At 44.3% G+C, this 20,091-nt stretch overlaps 2 protein-coding genes across 2 annotated transcripts; both read right to left on the bottom strand.

The window, feature by feature from the left end:
* Positions 1-20: 20 nt before the first annotated feature.
* On the bottom strand, positions 21-6,214 carry LOC134132284 (uncharacterized). Its single transcript, XM_062564000.1, has 10 exons — positions 5,958-6,214; positions 5,225-5,488; positions 2,849-2,968; positions 2,725-2,740; positions 2,535-2,623; positions 2,194-2,247; positions 2,045-2,107; positions 1,023-1,079; positions 717-779; positions 21-631 (listed from the first exon to the last, which is right to left on the bottom strand). Exons 1-10 carry the CDS (start codon positions 6,109-6,111, stop codon positions 624-626), a joined length of 888 nt encoding a protein of 295 aa, XP_062419984.1. The 5' UTR covers positions 6,112-6,214; the 3' UTR covers positions 21-623.
* An 8,368-nt stretch (positions 6,215-14,582) lies between these two features.
* Positions 14,583-19,524, bottom strand: LOC134132280 (gamma-glutamyl hydrolase-like). The gene is made up of 6 exons (XM_062563971.1): positions 19,141-19,524; positions 16,653-16,782; positions 16,264-16,314; positions 15,886-15,970; positions 15,541-15,679; positions 14,583-14,873 (listed from the first exon to the last, which is right to left on the bottom strand). The coding sequence occupies exons 1-6, from the start codon at positions 19,247-19,249 to the stop codon at positions 14,638-14,640; spliced, it is 750 nt and encodes a 249-aa protein (XP_062419955.1). The 5' UTR covers positions 19,250-19,524; the 3' UTR covers positions 14,583-14,637.
* Positions 19,525-20,091: the final 567 nt, after the last annotated feature.

The raw sequence follows: 20,091 nt of genomic DNA, 5'->3' as shown, positions 1-20,091 counted from the left end.
CACAAACTACAATTCTACACTAAACATTACTACATGTAATATACTTCCCACCGCTGGGTTTGCACTTCTTCTTAAATCCCTCACAAAGGCTGAAAGGAGTTTGTTGATTTACTCTTAAAGCTTTTGATGCTTTCTTACAGCCATCAGTTGCTAAATGCAAACGTCCCTTTGAAATGGACCCGTTCCTTTTGCAACTCTAAATATCTTGTGACGTTACGAGACGTCGGTAAGTATATGTGGAAAAAAATACAATCTTAGACATAAAAGGGACACCCACTCCATGTGAAATGCTATTTATCCACTTTTACTGGGACCAAGTATTACAGAGGGATGTAAGGGTACAAGCAGAAGGCTTTATGCAACTTTAGACTATATGCAACATTTAAAATAAAGATTTGAGTAGCATTCAGAAGACTATAAAGATGTGTCCACAGAGCAGCAGCACCAGCTCCCATTTTGATGAGTCTCTATTTGCTGATGCTTCATTTTAGCAGGAGATATACAGCACTTTACTTTGATCCGTGTCCCTGGACATGAAAAACCCTGAAAAACCTAAAACTGTTTGGGCAGATGATGAAATGTCTCCATCAGATGAAGGGTTCTCGTGTCCCTGGGGGAAAGCATCATGGCTCTAATGAATAAAGAAAAATAACAATAATGGGTATTCAAAATTAGCTTAATGACGTTTAACTATGTGAAATAAATTAGTTCATTACCAGATGTTCCTGGTTTGACTTGAGAATAAACAGATTCCTCTTCTGCAACACATCTGGATTTTCCTACCAATGAATAGATTTTATTTTGTATGTTTGCCAGCTGTGCCCTAGTTAAAAATAATAATGTACTGATATACGTTGTTATCAGGATAATAAAACAAAAAAAACCCAAAGAAGATAACATTAAGCAGGTTACAAAAATAGTTGAAGTAGGAATAAAGAGAAATAATGTAAGAATAATATATTTAACTACTGGATGGAGACAGATCTCACATCACAAGGTGTTAATACCTGATGTGGACTTACCTTTATTCTTCTTCTTTCCAGTGGGGGGGTGAACCTGGACAAACGTCACATTGTCATCTAAAAACACAAGACACATTTTCAGTTAAATCAGGACGGATGGATAAATATACATTAATTAAATGTGGCATCGGTCAGCTGCCGTTTTCCCCATCCTGTGTGTTTGCATCTTCCTTCCTTCCCCCCCGTGTGTCCGTCTGTGACGTCTGACTCCACCTGCAAGAGGCGTGGCCATCAATCCTGCTCCATTCTACACAGCGGGTCCCACATCCCATGATTCACCTCTGCATCATTTAGACCCGGGCTGTTCACCCCTCCAGCTCAGATCGTTACATTCCCCGACGTGGTGACGTGGCTCAGTGTCACAGCTCGTGTTGTCGAGGTGACTCTAGTTGTTCTGTCTGTCTGACCTCTGTTCCTCAGCGCAGATTCAGCTCTTTACCCGTTCCTTACCTGCTGTACCGCCTGCCTCACCTGGATTCCACTACAGAGCTGTGTCGGATCTGACACTCCCCTCGGAATTCGACCCCTTCCCCGAAACGCCGACCTTAAGCTTTAGTGGTTATGATATGATATGAGGCAAGACGAGAGTCGTGTTCCACATTAAAGAGGGTTTTATTTTGCACAGCCCAGAGAAACCTAAGCTATGCGTTTGACTCGAACAACAACAACACGATGCTGTTACACTCGTGGTTAGCATACCTCAAACTACGGTAGCTGTACATGGACAAAAGACAACCTCACAACAGTGGTTCACATCCCTTTGGAATTTTTGCTCTCAATAAATTATTTGAACTGCTTGTTGGTGTCCTGCGTGGAATCTCTGTGTGCTGAGTCACATGTAACATCATCCCCCTTATGGTCATTACAAAGAGCTGTCTAAAAGTCTAAACGTTGTTATGTGCTTGTATGTAGGATGTGTACATTGTTGACATGGACCACGTTGGATGACAGCATGAACGTATTAAACCAGAGCAGGTAGCACCTGTTAAACCCTCTGAAGGCTCTGTTGGTGTTGACTGTACCTGCAGCTGATGGAATCCTCACATTGGAGTAAACGGGGCTCTCGTCTGGTTCATCGTGCTTCTCTGTCACAAAGAGCACATGAAGGACTTTAATTAAGAAGAACTAAACTATCAAAGGGAATTCTCACTATAAAAAGTAAATCACCTACTCTTCTTTTTAAGGTTTTTGAGCTGAACCACAGAATATGTGAGGCTGGATTCATCTGAAAATAGAAATTCTTATTTAATTCGAGAGATTTTGCATTGAATTTAAATCATCTCTTTCTAGTATTTTAACAGCTGTGTGATAAACACACATTTATTGCAAAATGTTCAGGTTCTTCAGAGCCTCTGATTGTTTCATAAAGACAAGAATCACCTGCAGAGCAGTGAGGATAAAGACGAGGTCGTATCAATCATTAGAAACACTTTGTGTGAATTATATAGAAATGGAAATGTTAGCATTAAAGTAAAGAACAAATTATTAAAAAAATCACAATTTAAATCTGACCATGAAGAATAGAAGCGGAATGTCGGTCCTCAGTTTCCCCCTGGTTGATCATGTGGTCTGTAGCTGGGCTCTGATTGGTCCTCTGAGACCTTGTGGGTCCAAAACATGAAGTAAACACAGAGGATTGAATGAGGAACATGTAAAGTCCTGCTGCCATATTCAGAGTGAGAGAAGAGAGGCTTGTACCAACCTGCTGAGGCTTGAAGCTGAAGAAAAAGGTTTCACATTGATCATTAATTAGTGTGTGTAATAATATCTGTGACTTTGACTCATTTCAGTGAAATCAGTCTGATATCAGAAGGAAAAGATCTCACCTTTTGACTTTCTGTAGCGACACAGAAACAGCAGCAGGAGAAGAATCAGTAAAAGTCCAGAAACCAGACCAACAACCAACAGCACGGGAAACACAGAGCGTGGTGCTGCTTCTTCAGGATCTACACACAAGTACACACAACCATGAAGAGACACACAAGTAATAACAATAATCATACATTTTATTTATAACACACTCTTCATCAACAGATCTCAGAGGGCCACAGAGCCACAAAAACATACTTAAAACAAAGTAAAAACTGGTAAAACATAGATACTGTAGGATATTAAAAAATGAATTGATGACCAGGTCCATAAATTAACTAATAAAATGCATTTAGTGTATAACAAAACACAACCATGATTCTAGGGATATGTATTCGATAAAGTAATGGGAATGTTGTAAAACCACTGTAATTTTGAAACTGTAATCAATAGAATAATGTCAATGTACAGTTATGATTGTATTCAATGTAATATGATCTATCGAAATGCATTCATGTAATACTTGATAACACCACAAACTGAAAGACTGAGAGGCCTTCAAAAGCCAAGCTACATTGAACTCACCAGAAGACCACTCCCAGGGGGCGTGGTCACAGACTTTCACACCTTAACTGATCGGTATAAATACTTGTAGGCAGGCATTGTTCTCGAATTCGCTGGTTGTAAACAACAGACATTGTCTAGGGATGGTCGTGAGACTGCCCTGTGGCCTGTTGGTTGCGGAGACCAGCGGCTCCTCAGCTGAGATGTCCTGTTCAGCATAACACCCTTTGATTTATTAAATACTTTTGGTTTTAACTGTTCACCCCAAGATGTCTCCCGTCCGTCTGGTGTTTCTTCATTATTTGAACACAACAATACTAATGTGTTGTATTTAACAAGCCCTCGCACAAAATTCATTTAGACATCATGATGTCTAAAATCAACAATCCAATAACAGCCTTATTTTTACAGTTTCGAGGTTGTCCATTATGTAAATGAGTATAGTTTGTGTGATGTGTACGTGATTCAGCAGCAACAGTCTAACTGGCAGAGGTGTGGACTCGAGTCATGTGACTTGGACTCGAGTCAGACTCGAGTCATGAATTTGATGACTTGAGACTCGACTCGACAAAACGTACAAAGACTTGCAACTCGACTTGGACTTGAACACCGATGACTCGTGACTTGACTTGGACTCGAGCCTTTTGACTCGAGAAGACTTGCTACTTCCCATGAAAACTGGGGGATAACATTTTCACACCACCGCGCCGCTCTGTTTATCTGCATCTGTCAAAAAAATGTGCGCCACCTGTATGCAGAGAGCGCGCGCTGCCTGAACAACATCCAATCACTGCAGTCCATTTGACCGTATCAACGAGACAGCTCGTTCATGGTTACAAAAATCGGGATTTTTGAACCCGGATTCAGACTCCGATGGAAATCCTCGCCAACATTATGTCAACGTCCGTTTTAAAGTAGTGTAATGAGCTGAGTTAAAGTTATTAGTTAATCAGTTATGCAGATGTTGCATGTGTTCACGTTATGCTCTGTTACCAGCTGTAGTTACGCGAGACAACCCGAGTTTTGGGGGGCCGTGTATGCGGAAGTGTTCGTTCGGCGTGGTGACGGCCAACAGTGACCGAAGTTGAGTAGTTTTATATAAATAAATGCAGCGGAGTTGCAAGCCAGTTATCGCCTCCTTATTTACGCTGCAGCATTGGGGTGAGCGTTACAGTACTATAACACAGTCACAGTCGATCCACCATTACCCTTCCCTTCGTAGTCTAGGTCTGTGAGGCAGCGCACCATCACCCAGGGTTCCCCGTCCCCACTATAATAAAAGGACTCGAAATGACTCGAAAATAAAATGGTACGACTTGTGACTCGACTTGAGACTTGTTGGCTTTGACTTGTGACTCGACTTGGGACTTGCTTCGTCTTTGACTCGACTTGACTCGGGACTCGAGGGCAAAGACTTGAGACTTGCTTGTGACTTGCCTAACAGTGACTTGATCCCACCTCTGCTATCTGGTAGCAGTACAACATGTCATTCTTTGTTTCGTTCGTGTATAATTTGTTGGTCCTGACATTACAGCCAATCAAACTCGACAGCCCGTTGGCATACGGCTTGGATTGTTGTGACCTGCCGGAGCGGATTCAGGAGACAGACTTTAATGTCCCAAGCAACAACTCAGGCCTGCAACGAGGGTTTGGTCTGTCATGGTGCGAGAAAGCAGGGGGAAAGTTGTATTGATGTTCAAGTGTAATAAAGGCCAAACTGTTTTTGTTAAATGCCTCCCACGAACAAATAGTTTATTTTAAGATAACTTCTAATTCATTTAAATCTTTCTATCTCAGCCTGTAACACATGTTACTAAACTCGTACTCACACGTCACTGACAACCAGCTCTCTGCTGAGGTCAAAGTCTCCAAACCTTGAGGTGATTTCCTTCCTCTACATTTATAAAAACCTTCATGTGACTTAGTAACTGCAGAGATAAGCAGCTCCCCTCTGACAGCATTTGGGAGGACTTTGTCATCTCTATAGAAATCCACATTATGAAGAAGTTCTTCTGTCCTCAACTTGCAGCCAAGAGAGACCGAATGTCCCTCAGTCACAGGACGGACAGAACTCACCAGGATGACATCACCTCCTGTAAAGAGACCAGAAGACAGGAAGTCAAACAAGCTGATGTCCAATGAAGAGAAGACATTTATAGTTTACATTTGTTATTCACATTCATACAGCAGCTGAGCCAATAGCTGCATTTCATGGATGAAAGAGACGGCCCTTTGGTGACGTACATGCTCACAGTTACATCTTTAATTAATGCTCAATATGTGGGAGACAAATGTCCACTTGGTGGCAGTGAATGGTCTAAAAGGGACAAACTGAGGCAGATAACTCTACAGCTCGTCCTGGTTTAAAGTCAATAGTGGACGTCTATGGTCATAAAGAGGAAAGTCAACCACAAAGACATGTTGGACAATACAGAGAAATGATACTGAGACAAAGTCAATGTTGAGTTAAACTCATCATTAAGTCACCTTATAAATGTCAGCACTCTATAATAAGATGTGTAAATACTTTAGATATAAAACCTTTAATGAATATAAACTCACTGTTTATAGTGATGTTGGCTGCATTGCTGTACTGGGTTTCAGACTCACACCAGTACACTCCACTACTCGCTCTAGTGCTGGTGCTGCATGTGGATCCAGTCATTTCTCCCCAGTAAGAACAGGGTGACACTTTACCATCTTCATCAGCCTTCATCACTCTCCACTCAGTAGAGTTTCCCTCACAGCTCAGTGACAGTGACTCTGTGCTGAAGTGCTGCAGTCTGTGAGGACTCACTGTGAGAGACGCTGCTGGATTCACACCTGAAGACACATCATTAGGAGACACACACAGGACAAACAATGTCAACACAAAAAGGACATTTATTCCCGTGTGCAGGAATATAAAAGTAAACAAACTCACCTCCAGACCAGACAAACTTCACATCACTATACAGAGTGTAAAACACAGGATCTCCTCTTCCAGCTCTGCACACATATCCTGCTGTGTGTGTCTGTCCATGAAGAATGTAGGAACCCTGTTCAGTCCCAGTGGTGCTACCAGCTAGAAGCTCATAGCTGTAGTAGGGTGACAGTTCTGGAACAGCCTTAAACCAGAAGAACCTCCATCCTGCAGACGGAGGTCCAACACTGCAGGTCAGAGTCACTGAGTCTCCAGGATTCGTCCATGATGGAGACACTGTGAGGACAGGCTGAGGGACATCTGTTGGAAAGAGGTTTCACAGAATAAAGACGTGTTATGATGAGTCCTTGGTGGATTACTTTTACTGCTGACTTTATTACTTTCTCTTGTAACGTTGGGACGGAACCTGTGATGAGCAACATCTCCTCTAGTTAGAGATGATGATGTTGACACAAAAAGGACATTTAATCCCTTGTGCAAGAATATAAAAGTCTGAACAAACTCACCTCCAGACCAGGCAAACTTCACATCACTATACTGAGTGTAAAACACAGGATATCCTCTTCCAGCTCTGCACACATATCCTGCTGTGTGTGTCTGTCCATGAAGAATGTAGGAACCCTGTTCAGTCCCAGTGGTGCTACCAGCTAGAAGCTCATAGGTGTAGTAGGGTGACAATTGTGGAACAGCCTTATACCAGAAGAACCTCCATCCTGCAGACGGAGGTCCAACACTGCAGGTCAGAGTCACTGAGTCTCCAGGACTCGTCCATGATGGAGACACTGTGAGGACAGGCTGAGGGACATCTGTTGGAAAGTGATTCATGTTTCAACATAATTATGATTTAACATGAAGTTGTAAACAGAAGAAGACGTCAAAGTCTCCCTGTAATAAATAATAAAATGTTCACTGAGTAATGAGTACATTTCACCTGAAGGAGGCGCCACACTCTGCTGATGTGTTTGATCTTTTTAAGATATAATGAATTAATAACTCTTTTATAATGGATAAATAGGGATAAAATATGGGATGGTTTGATCTTTCTTTTATTTTATTTGAAATGATCGATATTTTTGGAAAATTTATCATTTAAAAAAAATATCAGCTAATTAAACAGCATTAGTGTCAACATCCTCTTAAACTAGTTAACATTCATTAATTATCACTACATTATATTACATTAACACTTCATCTAACAGGTTTAATAAATCAACACGTCTCATTAATATAAAAGTGCTTTAATGAACTCGTCGTGATGGTAAAACTTTGATCACTTACCTGATACACTTAAAGAGACTTTATTACTTTCTCTTCTAACGTTGGGACGGATCTTGTGATCAGCAAAACACTGATATTCAACACTTTGTCCTCTAGTTAGAGATGATGGTGTATATCTATTTTCTGCTCCGTAGGTAATAAACCCACGACCATTCCTACTGAATCCATAATTCCAGTCAGCATTGTTTCCTTTCCTTGAGTCACATATGAAGGTAACTTTCTCTCCAGTAAATAAAGGGGACCAGTTTGGCTCAAAATGCAGCAAAGCATCTAGAAACAAACACAACATGCAAAGAATGAATAGTGTTTTCTTTCTTGTATTCATCATAAATTAACCAAAGAGAACAGAAACATTAAATGTAAAATAGTGATAGAAGGTGTTGAATCGTCTCGAGTGAAAGTATCAAAAGAAAGAAAGTTGTATAAAAACCTTGAGCGTGTCCACAGTGGAGGAGAATATTCAGCACTAAAATAAAGTATGAAACATCATCAAGCATCATCAAAGTGACAGAAACTCTTCACTTCAACAGAGAAAGTACTCACAGAAAAGCCCCCACACAGCAAACAAAGTGTGTCCCATCCTCACGTCCTCTCGTCCTCTCTGACTCTCTGACTCGCTGCTTGTGAGAAACGCTTCGTGTCAAGAGACAGTTTGAAAGGTGTGAAACATGCAGAGAAACGTGGAAATGCAGACAACTGATGAACATCAGATGTGAGCTTTTCTCTATTTTCTGCTTCTGTTTAGGATCCATTCTTTATTCCACAGAAGCACATTTTATTTCAAATGTGACCCACAGAAAGGCATACATTTTATTTGATCAACCATGAATTAAAAGCATTTAAAAGTTTTCAAAGTATAACAATATTTTGAGTTCTGTTGTTTTGGGGTTGTTTGCCGCAAAAGTATTGCTGGAGGTCCTCACCCGAGCCGCTCACAGATTACAAATCAGCTAGCCGGCAGGTGAGCAGCAGCCGTCTGCTCCCGGTAAACTGCAGGAGCGCTTCCTACCTTCCCGCAGAGTGCCTCCGCGCCGGTGTCTTCCGTTCTTCCCAGACATCCACACTGAGGTGTGTGTCGGCGTGCTGGAGTACAGCATTGTACTCGTCTTTAGCTGAGGCTAAGCAACATGGCTACGGAAGTATGCCGGCCGCGGAGGGGGCCCTGGCGGGCTATGTCGCTGAGGACACCGGTACTGCCCACCAAGCCTTCGAGGACTACCTCGGTTCTAGTGGGCTTATTCGGCGGCGAGGCAAGCGGCGTGCTGCCTGCATACGATGGCGCTTATCCAGGCGTATCAGGCAGAGCTGCTGGCCGACGTGGCCGAGGGGACGGAACTAACGCCGGATGCAGTGCGTGAGCTGAGGCACACGGCTGACCTCGCGTTAAGAGCCACGAAGGAGACGGCGAAGTCCGTCGGCCGCTCCATGGCAGCCAAGGTGGCAGGCGGAGGGGCAGGCGGAGGGGCTCGGTAGGGTTCCACCGCACTTCCGGTGCTCCCTTCCCAACGGTACTCTCCAGGAGTCGGTCCGTTGTCCCCGCCGCCGCTTCGGGGCACGACCGGGTCCAGCGAGCGTGACCCCGAGGGCCGTTCGCCCCCTCTAAGGAGGGTTCTGGCTCTACTACATAGCCCTGCCAGCACGCTGTTGCAGGGCACATCAACCGCCTGGGGCTGAGACTCAACACCAGGGAAAAGCGTGCTGTCCCCAGCACGTAGGACCACCTTCCTGGGCGTAATTTGGGATTCGACCACGATGCGGGCACACCTGTCTCCCGCTCGGGTAGTTTCGATCCTCTCTGCTGTTCAGCAGGCTAGGCTAGGCCTACCACTCACTGTGAAACAGTTTCAGAGACTGTTAGGTCTCCTGGCAGCGGCATCCAATGGATCCCTCGCGGCCTGTTACAGGGCTTGAGACCGTTGCAGGGGTGGCTCAAGACCAAGGGGTCCTCCCCAAGGGGGAACCAGCACCGCCTGATCAAAATCACTCGGCGCTGCCTGAGGGCCCTGGTCATATGGAGGCACTCTGGGTTTCTAACCCAAGGGCCCGTTTTAGGGGCGATCTGTCGTCAGGTCATCCTCACGACAGACGCTTCCCTCACGGGCTGGGGTGCGATCATGCAGACACCCTGTCGAGGCAGGGGCCGAGGCCCGGGGACTGGAGACTCCATCCAGAGGCGGTGGAGTTCCTTTTGGGTCACTTTGGCCGGGCCGATGTGGACCTATTTGCCTCCGTAGAGACAACTCATTGTCCTCGGTGGTTCTCCCTCACGCACCCCACCCCTCTCGGCTTGGATGCTTTGGGACAGGCATGGCCAAAAAGCATGCGCCTGTACGCTTTCCCCCCGGTTGCTCTTCTCCCAGGGGTTCTGGATAGGGTCTGTCAGGACGGCGTCAGCCTACTGTTAGTAGCCCCGTTCTGGCCGGCCCACGTATGGTTTGCGGACCTAATATCGCTTCTCGCAGGAACCCCGGTGGAGATTCCCATCAGGTCGGACCTGCTGTCTCAGGCGTCGGGATCCATAGTTTACTCCCGCCTTGAGCTTTGGAAGCTATAGGCGTGGCCCTTTAAGGTCCGCTCTCACGACTGAGGTCATAGAGACCACCTCCTACTCCAGAGCCCCGCCACTAGGAGGGCTTATGCCGGTAGATGGTGCCATCTGCTGTAGGAACAACTGCGGACCCAGTTAACTTCCCGGTCGGTTCAGTACTGGAGGTCCTGCTATGTTTTCCACAGGTCTTCCTGTCTGCCTTTAGGCATCTCTCTTCCTCGTGACACCCTGTCCTCCGTTCCTGACGTCGGACCAGGCGTATAACAGAGCCGCGGCAAGTGAATGGTTGAGGCCATGACACTTGCTTATGTATCGGTCGGTCAGCCCGCATTTCGGCTGTCCGGGCCCATTCTATCGGGGTATGGCGGCTGCAGAAGCCCTCCTGTCGGGGACTGACCCTCGCCTTGAGCACGGGTGCTCTCGTCGAGTGTGCGTTTTAAAAAAAACTTCACACCACGTTCACCTGCTCGTATGGTGAGTGGGTATAAGTGTTCCCACAGCGTCTTTACGCAGCTCGAGTTCTGCCATACTCCCGGCCTGCCCGTGGCACTCGATTCGGCCTTTCAGAGATGAATGGTCCTGCCCTTCGGGACCCTTTATAGCACCCTGGTCCGGCGTCCCCGCTATGACGTACCAGCTCGCCATTGGTTAATTTTCACACGTGCTTCATGACGCGGTCACGCAGGGGCGTTCCCACAGCGTCTTTACGCAGCGTCTCGTTCCCTTCAGGGAACAAAGGTTACATACGTAACCGAGAGACGTTCCTCATCTGCAAAACATGTTGAGAGAAAACAATTATTCTTTATATTGTTATAACCATGGCGGGGCGATGGTGGCGCATGGAGTAGTGCAGTGCGCTGGGGGCCGCAAGGTTGGTGGTTCAAATCCCGGCTGCCCCGCAGTGCCATGTCGAAGTGTCCATGAGCAAGAGACCTAACCGCTAATTGCACCCCTGGCAAAAATGTAATGCACAGGTTATAATGCAATGTAAGTCGCTTTGGATAAAAGCGTCAGCTAAATAACATGTAATGTAACCAAATGGTACAACATACATAACAATCCCTCAGATGAATAGAAATACAATCATAAACCTTGTGACACTTAAGGATGATGTAACTACTTGAGGTGACACTTAATAAACTGTCTTCTTATGATTCTGTATGAATGACCCGTAATACAAAGTTCATACATTAACCAATTTAATCATGTTTTTTCTGGTAGTCGTGACATTGACAGATTTCTTTTTAACAGTGACTTTAATGCTGCCTTTTGGATTTTAGGCTCAAACTCCAACAAACACCTCACAGCTGAATGTTTTCACAGAAGAATCAGTTCTTGTGACGCTGATTTAAAAGAAAAAGGCAAAACAAAAGGATGAAATGAAACAAACTGTTTACATACATTGTGCTTTAAAGAAAACTGCAGCCAAAGTGTGAGAAGAAGAACCACAAGGCTTCTCAGAATAACCTTTATTCCTTCCGTTGAAAAACAAAAGACGTGTTGCTGTTGGTTGTGTGGTGTCACATGACCACATTCACACCAGGGCTCATCCGCTTCTACAGAGGTGTCTGACTCTGTGATGTTTGATTTTATGTTTTAACCTTAAGAAGTAGAAGTTTAATCGCTGATTTATCTCGGTTGATTGCTGATTTAAAAGAAAAACTCTAAATAAAAGAAATCTAACAAAACAAAATGATGAAATGAAACAAACCGTTTACATACATTGTGCTTTAAATAAAACTCTGCAGCCACAGTGTGAGAAGAGGAACCACAAGGCATCTTAGAATTATCTTTATTGTTTCCATTGACACATAAAAGACGTGTTGCTGTGGGTTGTGTGGTGTCACATGACCACGTTCACACCAGGGCTCGTCCGCTTCTACAGAGGTGTCGGACTCTGTGATGTTTGATATCATGTTTTAATTCTAAGAAGTAAAAATTTAATTTAGTTTTGATAATGTGTCTCCTGCGTCACCTGGACATGGAGACCGGGGACAAAACCCGAGCAGGCCCAGTCTGGACTAAAGGAGGACTCACAGGTGCTGATTAGAGACTGTGGCGACCCCTTGTGGTCCTCTGAGGACATTTCACATTGTGATTGGATGTCATTTTTCTTTCTACTTGGTCAGATCAACACCACAAGTACTGATACTAATCTTTGTTCCTGCTATTGACTTTGCCAGGATCAATATGAAAGACGATAATCAGGGTCTATAGTGATGCACTCACCTCATGAGATATGATTATTAGATATAGATATTAGAGTGTTTGTACATATATGTACATACCAGATGTCATGGAAGTAACCGTGGTGACAGGCCAACTTGTGCCCATTTCACAGAGGGGGTGTCTGGACACACTACACACTGGTGTGGGATGTGTGCGGCACACTCAGTGATGTTGGAGAGAAGATGAGCCTGAGGAGCTACGGGGGGGAATTACACTACAATAACTTCCCCGACCTGCTGTCTGGAAAGAGTTACCAAAGTAAAAGCCTCCGAAGCAGCAGACCTACAAACAGCTTCCTCTGGTTGTGAGACGCCTGCAATCATCCTCCACACTACACACATCAAAGGTGTTACAAGTTATTCTGTATTTGTAGTGAATCTAATACATCTGATGTCTTCCATAGATTTAGATCTGTTGATATGTGTATTTACTGTTACTCACTTTATCTGCTCAGTGATGCTCAAACAAGACAAACAGGAAGTGTCTTTACCTTCATTTCTTAGAGAACTTCTGGATGTTCACCTCTTTACTCTTGTGGGTCCTTTGAGTCCTCTGTCAGGTCTTCACACTCACACTCTACCTGGAAGTTTCACCTATTTTGTTATTATTTGGATCCATCCAGAGTCATCACAGCTTTATTTTCAGCTCAAATACTATTTAACAACAGAGGAAAAAATCAGGCTAAATAACTGCCCCTTTCCCAGAATGATTGACTTTCAGACTGCGAGTGTGAATCTTCTGAGCAAGTACGTTAGAATTGGACGAGTTGGATCAATTCAATCAAAGCAAAACCACATTCCACCCAGGAGACATACTGCTAGATAGACAGATGTATCTATTGATAGATGGAGGGACAGATGTATTGGTAGATAGACATAGATATATTGATGGATGGACAGATCTCTCTCTCATCCTGGATGTTGAGGCCCTGCGGAGCGTCACGGTTCAGTAGTGAAGCGTTGAGTCACTTCCTCCATCTGGACCCAGCTTTTCACCGAGCTGCAGCCGCTGTGAGTAGAAACAATCCTCACGTTCTCATTTAATCACTTAGTTGTTCTTCTCTGCAACGTGGCATCCATGTGAGGTTTATTTTGTATACACTGTGACGCCGTGTGGTCTGACATGTTCCTCTCTCGTCTCCTTCCATGCAACGTTTCACTGTGGTTTGAGAGAGAGAGAGCAGATGGGGCTGGGTGGGACTTAATGTTTTGAGGGGGGGGGGCAATGCAGTAAGGATAAGGTGTCTTATGTGCCTGTTAACTCGAGTCAGCAGTTTAAACTGCACTTCACAGATCGCCGGCTTCAGAGGCACCTCCACTGAAGAGCCACAAGGGGTCGACCTCCTCCAGCACAAGGCCCTTGTAGTTTGATCACTCCACTAGACCTTTTTCACGAAAAACGGAAGTGCGTAATCAATGTCTGTCAAGCGTCAACACATCAGGAGATAATGGAGTCTTCACAACTTCGCTCACAGATTTACCTACAATTACATTTGCTGACGTTGAAAGACTGGTGGAGGAAAGCTCCGTCACAAAAAAGAACTAAATAAATAAATGGTACACATTTTCCATGAGGAATTTGTCCTTTCAATTAAGCATTGTGGTATCAATTGGTTTTCGGCCGTACTGTTCGGCGGTCGGATCGCCAGCGCCACCCCCCAGTCAGCTGTTCGCCTGAAGCGGGCCGTATGTGGCCCGAACCTAAAATAAGTTTGACACCCCTGGGCGATGGACAGCATCTGGTTTCAAGCGGCAAACAGTGATCCCTAAAACGGAGTCATCTGAGGTAAAGCGTCTGCTGCAGAGTGCTCCCATAGATATATGAACGCCCCCCTTTTTAATGCTAAAGTTTGGTCCGTCATCCCGCCGGATCGCCCGAATCCATTTTCGTCAAACATCACCATCAACACTAAAATAACTTTTTCTCTTTGCTTGGGCCATTTGTTTACCGGTGCCCTGAGCACACAGGAAAAAGATTACCACAACGATTGGGTATTTCCAGTAACAAATACGGAAGTTGTGAAAAAGGCCACTTTCTGCCAGGTCTGGATCGTCTGCCCGGCTGTGATTGGTTGCTACCGTCCCTCTGAGACCTCCTGCTCACTCAGCCTCCCCATGGTGACTAAGGGTCAAAGGTCACTATGGAGTAGTGGTTCAACGCATCATTAAACTCACGTATATATTGAAAGCAATATATGGTGGCGTCTACTAACCAATTCATCGAAAACAGCCGCTGATAATTCATGTTTACTGTGATGTGCCAAATTAGGGGCGAGGTGTTTCGGATACTATTTGATAATCCAATCTATTATGACTATGACTATTTTGAATTCTGACACTTGTGCTTTTGCTCTTTTGAATTCTGACACCTGTGCTTTTGCTCTGAGAAAGGGAGCAGAGACTCAGACTCCAGTTGTGGAAGTTGGAGGTGATGTTCTCTTCGGCGACAGACTGCAGCAGATCCTTGGGGAAACTTCGAAAGAGTCGACTGGACTGGGCCGCTAAAGAGGACCGAGGTCCGGAGAAGCAGTTCGCACAACACAAGAAAGGAAAAGTTACATTTAGCGACGAACTTCCATAGAGCTTCACAGACGGCCTGATACAGACAGCAGGATTGGAGGAGAGGGTTAACGGGCGAGGAGAGCCGCGTGCAGCCTAATTTGCATGGGATCCGCCCGAATCTAACTGCATTGAGCACTACGAGTTCTACAGTTCTGTGGGTGGAATTCTGACCACAGTTTAGTGGCCTGGAGGCTGTTTTAGAATTGTTCTAGTAGGATTTCATCTAAAGAAATCCCCCTGGAAATGGGCAATAAATACTAGTTTGAAATTTACCAAACATGCTGTGTGGGTCCCCATCAACGTTATAGAAGTTTGTTGCTAAAGTTTTACTTAGTAGGTAGCTTTAGTCGCACTTTGTGTGACTAAAGGACTGACAAATAAATCCATCTAATTGATATCAATAGTGTTTAGTTCAGTATAAATCTTGAAAGGACTTTGCATAAATTAAGACGCCGCGCAGACTCTTGTGGTTACATGAGGTTCAACAGGAATACTTTGTAATCTGATGAATAAAATGTCTTAGCATTTGCCCTGCGCAGACAAAGCTGTTGCTGAAGGACATCAGAGGGAGGAAATGGAGCGCAGGACGGGGACGGAGAAGGACACCTGGTGTGAGAGTGAGCGGTAGAGCCACAGCCTTGGTGTCGGTGAGGGTCAACAGGTTCTTGTGGGCCGTGATGACGGATAGCTGCTGGAGGCCCTGACAGGTGCCCCAGATGGGGAAGTGGTCCCCGCCATCGTTGGCCTGCAGAGGACAGGAGACAACGAGAATCCATCAGAGCCTTCAAGTAATGAAGCCATTTCGCCACAAATTAATTTCAAAGATTTTGAATCATGTTGTATTGGCTGCTCACTAAAATAGTTGATTGCATATAATAATAGAGTAATTATTTTCTTAATTGTTTTTTTCTTCTTCATCCCTACTCGGAAGTTAGATATTTCATATTTTACCTTCACAGCCAATCGGTAGAAGATCCTGGCTGCTCGACTGAACTGTGACTTTTGAAGGTCCACATCTCCTCCCGGCAGCAGCAGCCTGAGGAAAACACACTTAGATGTAGAAGCTTTGAAATATTCTCTGAGGCGTCATGGACGACACCATTTGACTAACATGACCAACTAATGGGACTTTACTGATGTGTATTAACAGCTTTTAATTATTTTCTCGTCAGGCTGGATACCTTTTTTGCCGTTTTACCCTGCACAATATTTAAAAAACAGTTGTTTAAAGCTTTCAACCAGGTTAAAGATCCTCAAGTGGGCTGAAACAAACCAAAAAAAACTCAACTTACCAATAAAAACTCAAATAGAGAACCAAGGTTCACTCACCTGTTTATTGACCCAAAGATGTGAGCATATTCTTCTTCTGTGAGGTTGATTCTGGGGACCAGAAGAGGCACAAAAACGAAATGACATGTTCAGTCGATGCAGTTCACACCCACGTGGGTCCAAATCACCCACCGTTTCATCCCATGTGTTAAGTTGTCCTAATTGGGATGTGAATGGTGGAGTTCTGACATAATGCTCATCAAGCTCTTTTACAGCCAACAGGAGGTTGTATGAAACCGATCAGCTGCAGCTATGGAACCTATTTCATCATCAACTATTATATCATTAAATATTACAGCTAAAATGAGTGTTATTTTTTTTACTGTTTGTCTGTGGCCTTTGTCTAAATACATACCTTTACATATATACATATGTACGTATATACATACCTGATGGGCACGACTCGCGCCCCGGCTCCCTCCAGGTACTTCACGTAGGACGCGGCGATGTAGGACGCGGCGATGTAGGACGAGCCGCGAGCGAACTTGTCTCCAGGAAGGTTTTCCTGCGCCAGCACACCTGGAGAGGGACGGAGACCCCAAACAACACTTACATCTTCTTTCCACACGGAGGAAGTACAACAGAGGCCTTCACCTTAAAGCAAAACAAATGAGCTACAAAGAGATATCTATATATCGATCTGAGTGGGATTATCACAACATTCCCTTTATGTATAATCACAGTGAATGGTGGTTAAATACAACATGTATTGGTAGATTTTTTTAATTTTTACATCATCATAACCTGCACACACGCGCGTACAAGCCCACACACCCTGTATGTCAACACGCACACACCTATCCTCGAACATTCTAGAATTACGTAACAGCTGTTATAACTATCTCTCTCTTTCTCTGTAGGGACTCACACGCGCACACGCATCTGTCCACGTATGGAATGCCGTTTTAGTCAAAATTAAATAAATGAACAAATACACGGTAATGCATAATGACACTGCATTTCATAATAAATAAATGAATAAAAACACGGTAATGCATAATGACACTGCATTTCATAATAAATAAATGAATAAAAACACGGTAATGCATAATGACACTGCATTTCATAATAAATAAATGAATAAAAACACGGTAATGCATAATGACACTGCATTTCATAATAAATAAATGAATAAAAACACGGTAATGCATAATGGCACCGTAATGCATAATGACCCAGTATTTCATTTCACGTTCTTATATGCAAATCAGGGGGCGTGGCTATCTATCACATTCAGAACAGACGACAGAGCCGTGTGCCGTCGACACCGCTAGCGAACGCGGAAGCACCCCCCCCCCCCCCCCCCACCCCCGATCGAATTGGGTCGCCGCTTGTCATTAAGGGGTAAAGGTGGGTCCCGGAGCCAGACAAGTTGAGAACTACTGGGCTAAGGGACGTGAGAGTGTTGACATAATGGAAGACATCGGTGGGCTCCGAGATAGCATGCTAGCATTAGCGGATCAAATCGATCAACATGGGTTATCTGCAGATACTATTTTGACACATATTGAGGGTTTTCTGGAAGTACTAGGGCTTGCGGTTCCGACTTCGGCAGCTCTAGACAAACGGCCCACCAGTTGAGAAACACTGCCTTAGCCAGCCCTTTTTGCACACGTCTCCGTTGTCTGTTCTGAATGTGATAGATAGCCACGCCCCCTGATTTGCATATAAGAACGTGAAATGAAATACTGGGTCATTATGCATTACGGTGCCATTATGCATTACCGTGTTTTTATTCATTTATTTATTATGAAATGCAGTGTCATTATGCATTACCGTGTTTTTATTCATTTATTTATTATGAAATGCAGTTTCATTATGCATTACCGTGTTTTTGTTCATTTATTAAATTTTGACTAAAACGGCATTCCATACAAAAAGGGCTGGCTAAGGCAGTGTTTCTCAACTGGTGGGCCGTTTGTCTAGAGCTGCCGAAGTCGGAACCGCAAGCCCTAGTACTTCCAGAAAACCCTCAATATGTGTCAAAATAGTATCTGCAGATAACCCATGTTGATCGATTTGATCCGCTAATGCTAGCATGCTATCTCGGAGCCCACCGATGTCTTCCATTATGTCAACACTCTCACGTCCCTTAGCCCAGTAGTTCTCAACTTGTCTGGCTCCGGGACCCACCTTTACCCCTTAATGACAAGCGGCGACCCAATTCGATCGGGGGTGGGGGGGGGGGGGGGTGCTTCCGCGTTCGCTAGCGGTGTCGACGGCACACGGCTCTGTCGTCTGTTCTGAATGTGATAGATAGCCACGCCCCCTGATTTGCATATAAGAACGTGAAATGAAATACTGGGTCATTATGCATTACGGTGCCATTATGCATTACCGTGTTTTTATTCATTTATTTATTATGAAATGCAGTGTCATTATGCATTACCGTGTTTTTATTCATTTATTTATTATGAAATGCAGTGTCATTATGCATTACCGTGTTTTTATTCATTTATTTATTATGAAATGCAGTGTCATTATGCATTACCGTGTTTTTATTCATTTATTTATTATGAAATGCAGTGTCATTATGCATTACCGTGTATTTGTTCATTTATTTAATTTTGACTAAAACGGCATTCCATATTTTTGCACACGTCTCCGTTGTCTGTTCTGAATGTGATAGATAGCCACGCCCCCTGATTTGCATATAAGAACGTGAAATGAAATACTGGGTCATTATGCATTACGGTGCCATTATGCATTACCGTGTTTTTATTCATTTATTTATTATGAAATGCAGTGTCATTATGCATTACCGTGTTTTTATTCATTTATTTATTATGAAATGCAGTTTTATTATGCATTACCGTGTTTTTGTTCATTTATTTAATTTTGACTAAAACGGCATTCCATATCCACGGGGGGTCTCACCTATAACCGGTCGGGGGTTGAACAGCTGGATTGTGCCCGCAGCGCACAGATGCGCCGCGCAGAGAAACACGCAGAGCACCGCGCGCAGCGCTGCGGTTGGTCGACACATCCAAAACACCGGAGAGGAGCAGCGCGCGCGGGCGGGTGGAACGTTCACGGTGTCTACGGATGAAGACGAGAGGCGGAGATGATCCTCCCGGTGATGTTCTCCTCCTCTGGAGTCACACGTGGGACTGACCTCCTGCCGGCGGACTCTTCCTCCTGCTCCGTGCTCCTTGAAATAGATCCGCCCCCCCTCCCCACATCCTACACACTGATCCACGTGGTGCAACTCAGCTAGAATTTATTTGCGTTTATTTGTTATTTAAACTCATCATATCAGGGAGAATGAGTAGGGGGGGCACTGAGGGGATGAAATCTTATTATTACCAAATAAATAGGGGCTCGTATAGTGACGTCTCTCTCATTTGCGCAGGCCCCGCCCACAAGAAGCACATCAGGCACCCCGACTAAAACTGCTGAGTCACACGCACATAACGCAGGGTTTGCCCCTCTCTAGAAACTCTCTTATTCTGAAATATAAAGCGTACAGTACCGAAATGTTTAAATGTGAATGCCCATACCAAACTAAAACCGTTAAAAAAATACTATTTATACGTGTATAATTGAACCTACACTGTAAATAAATATAAGTAAATTTACAAACACTTTCGAACTTTTCACTTCGAACTATGAAGAGTATATCAACTGATGACAGCATAATTATGTTTCCTGACTAGAAGAGCTGTATATGTATTTATTAGTTGATTGGAATTTGGGGAATATTACAAATGTTATTTTAGATTCATGCTCCTGATAATTCATGCAGGAGCTAAAGACACGTAACCAGTGGCGGGTACCAGCACGAGCAGTGTCCTTCCAGGAAGACCCACCCCCAACTCGGGACACTCG

This window comes from Pungitius pungitius, chromosome 8 (genome assembly GCF_949316345.1).
Source record: "Pungitius pungitius chromosome 8, fPunPun2.1, whole genome shotgun sequence".
Lineage (NCBI taxonomy): Eukaryota > Metazoa > Chordata > Actinopteri > Perciformes > Gasterosteidae > Pungitius > Pungitius pungitius.
This window is presented reverse-complemented; position numbering and strand designations above follow the sequence as displayed.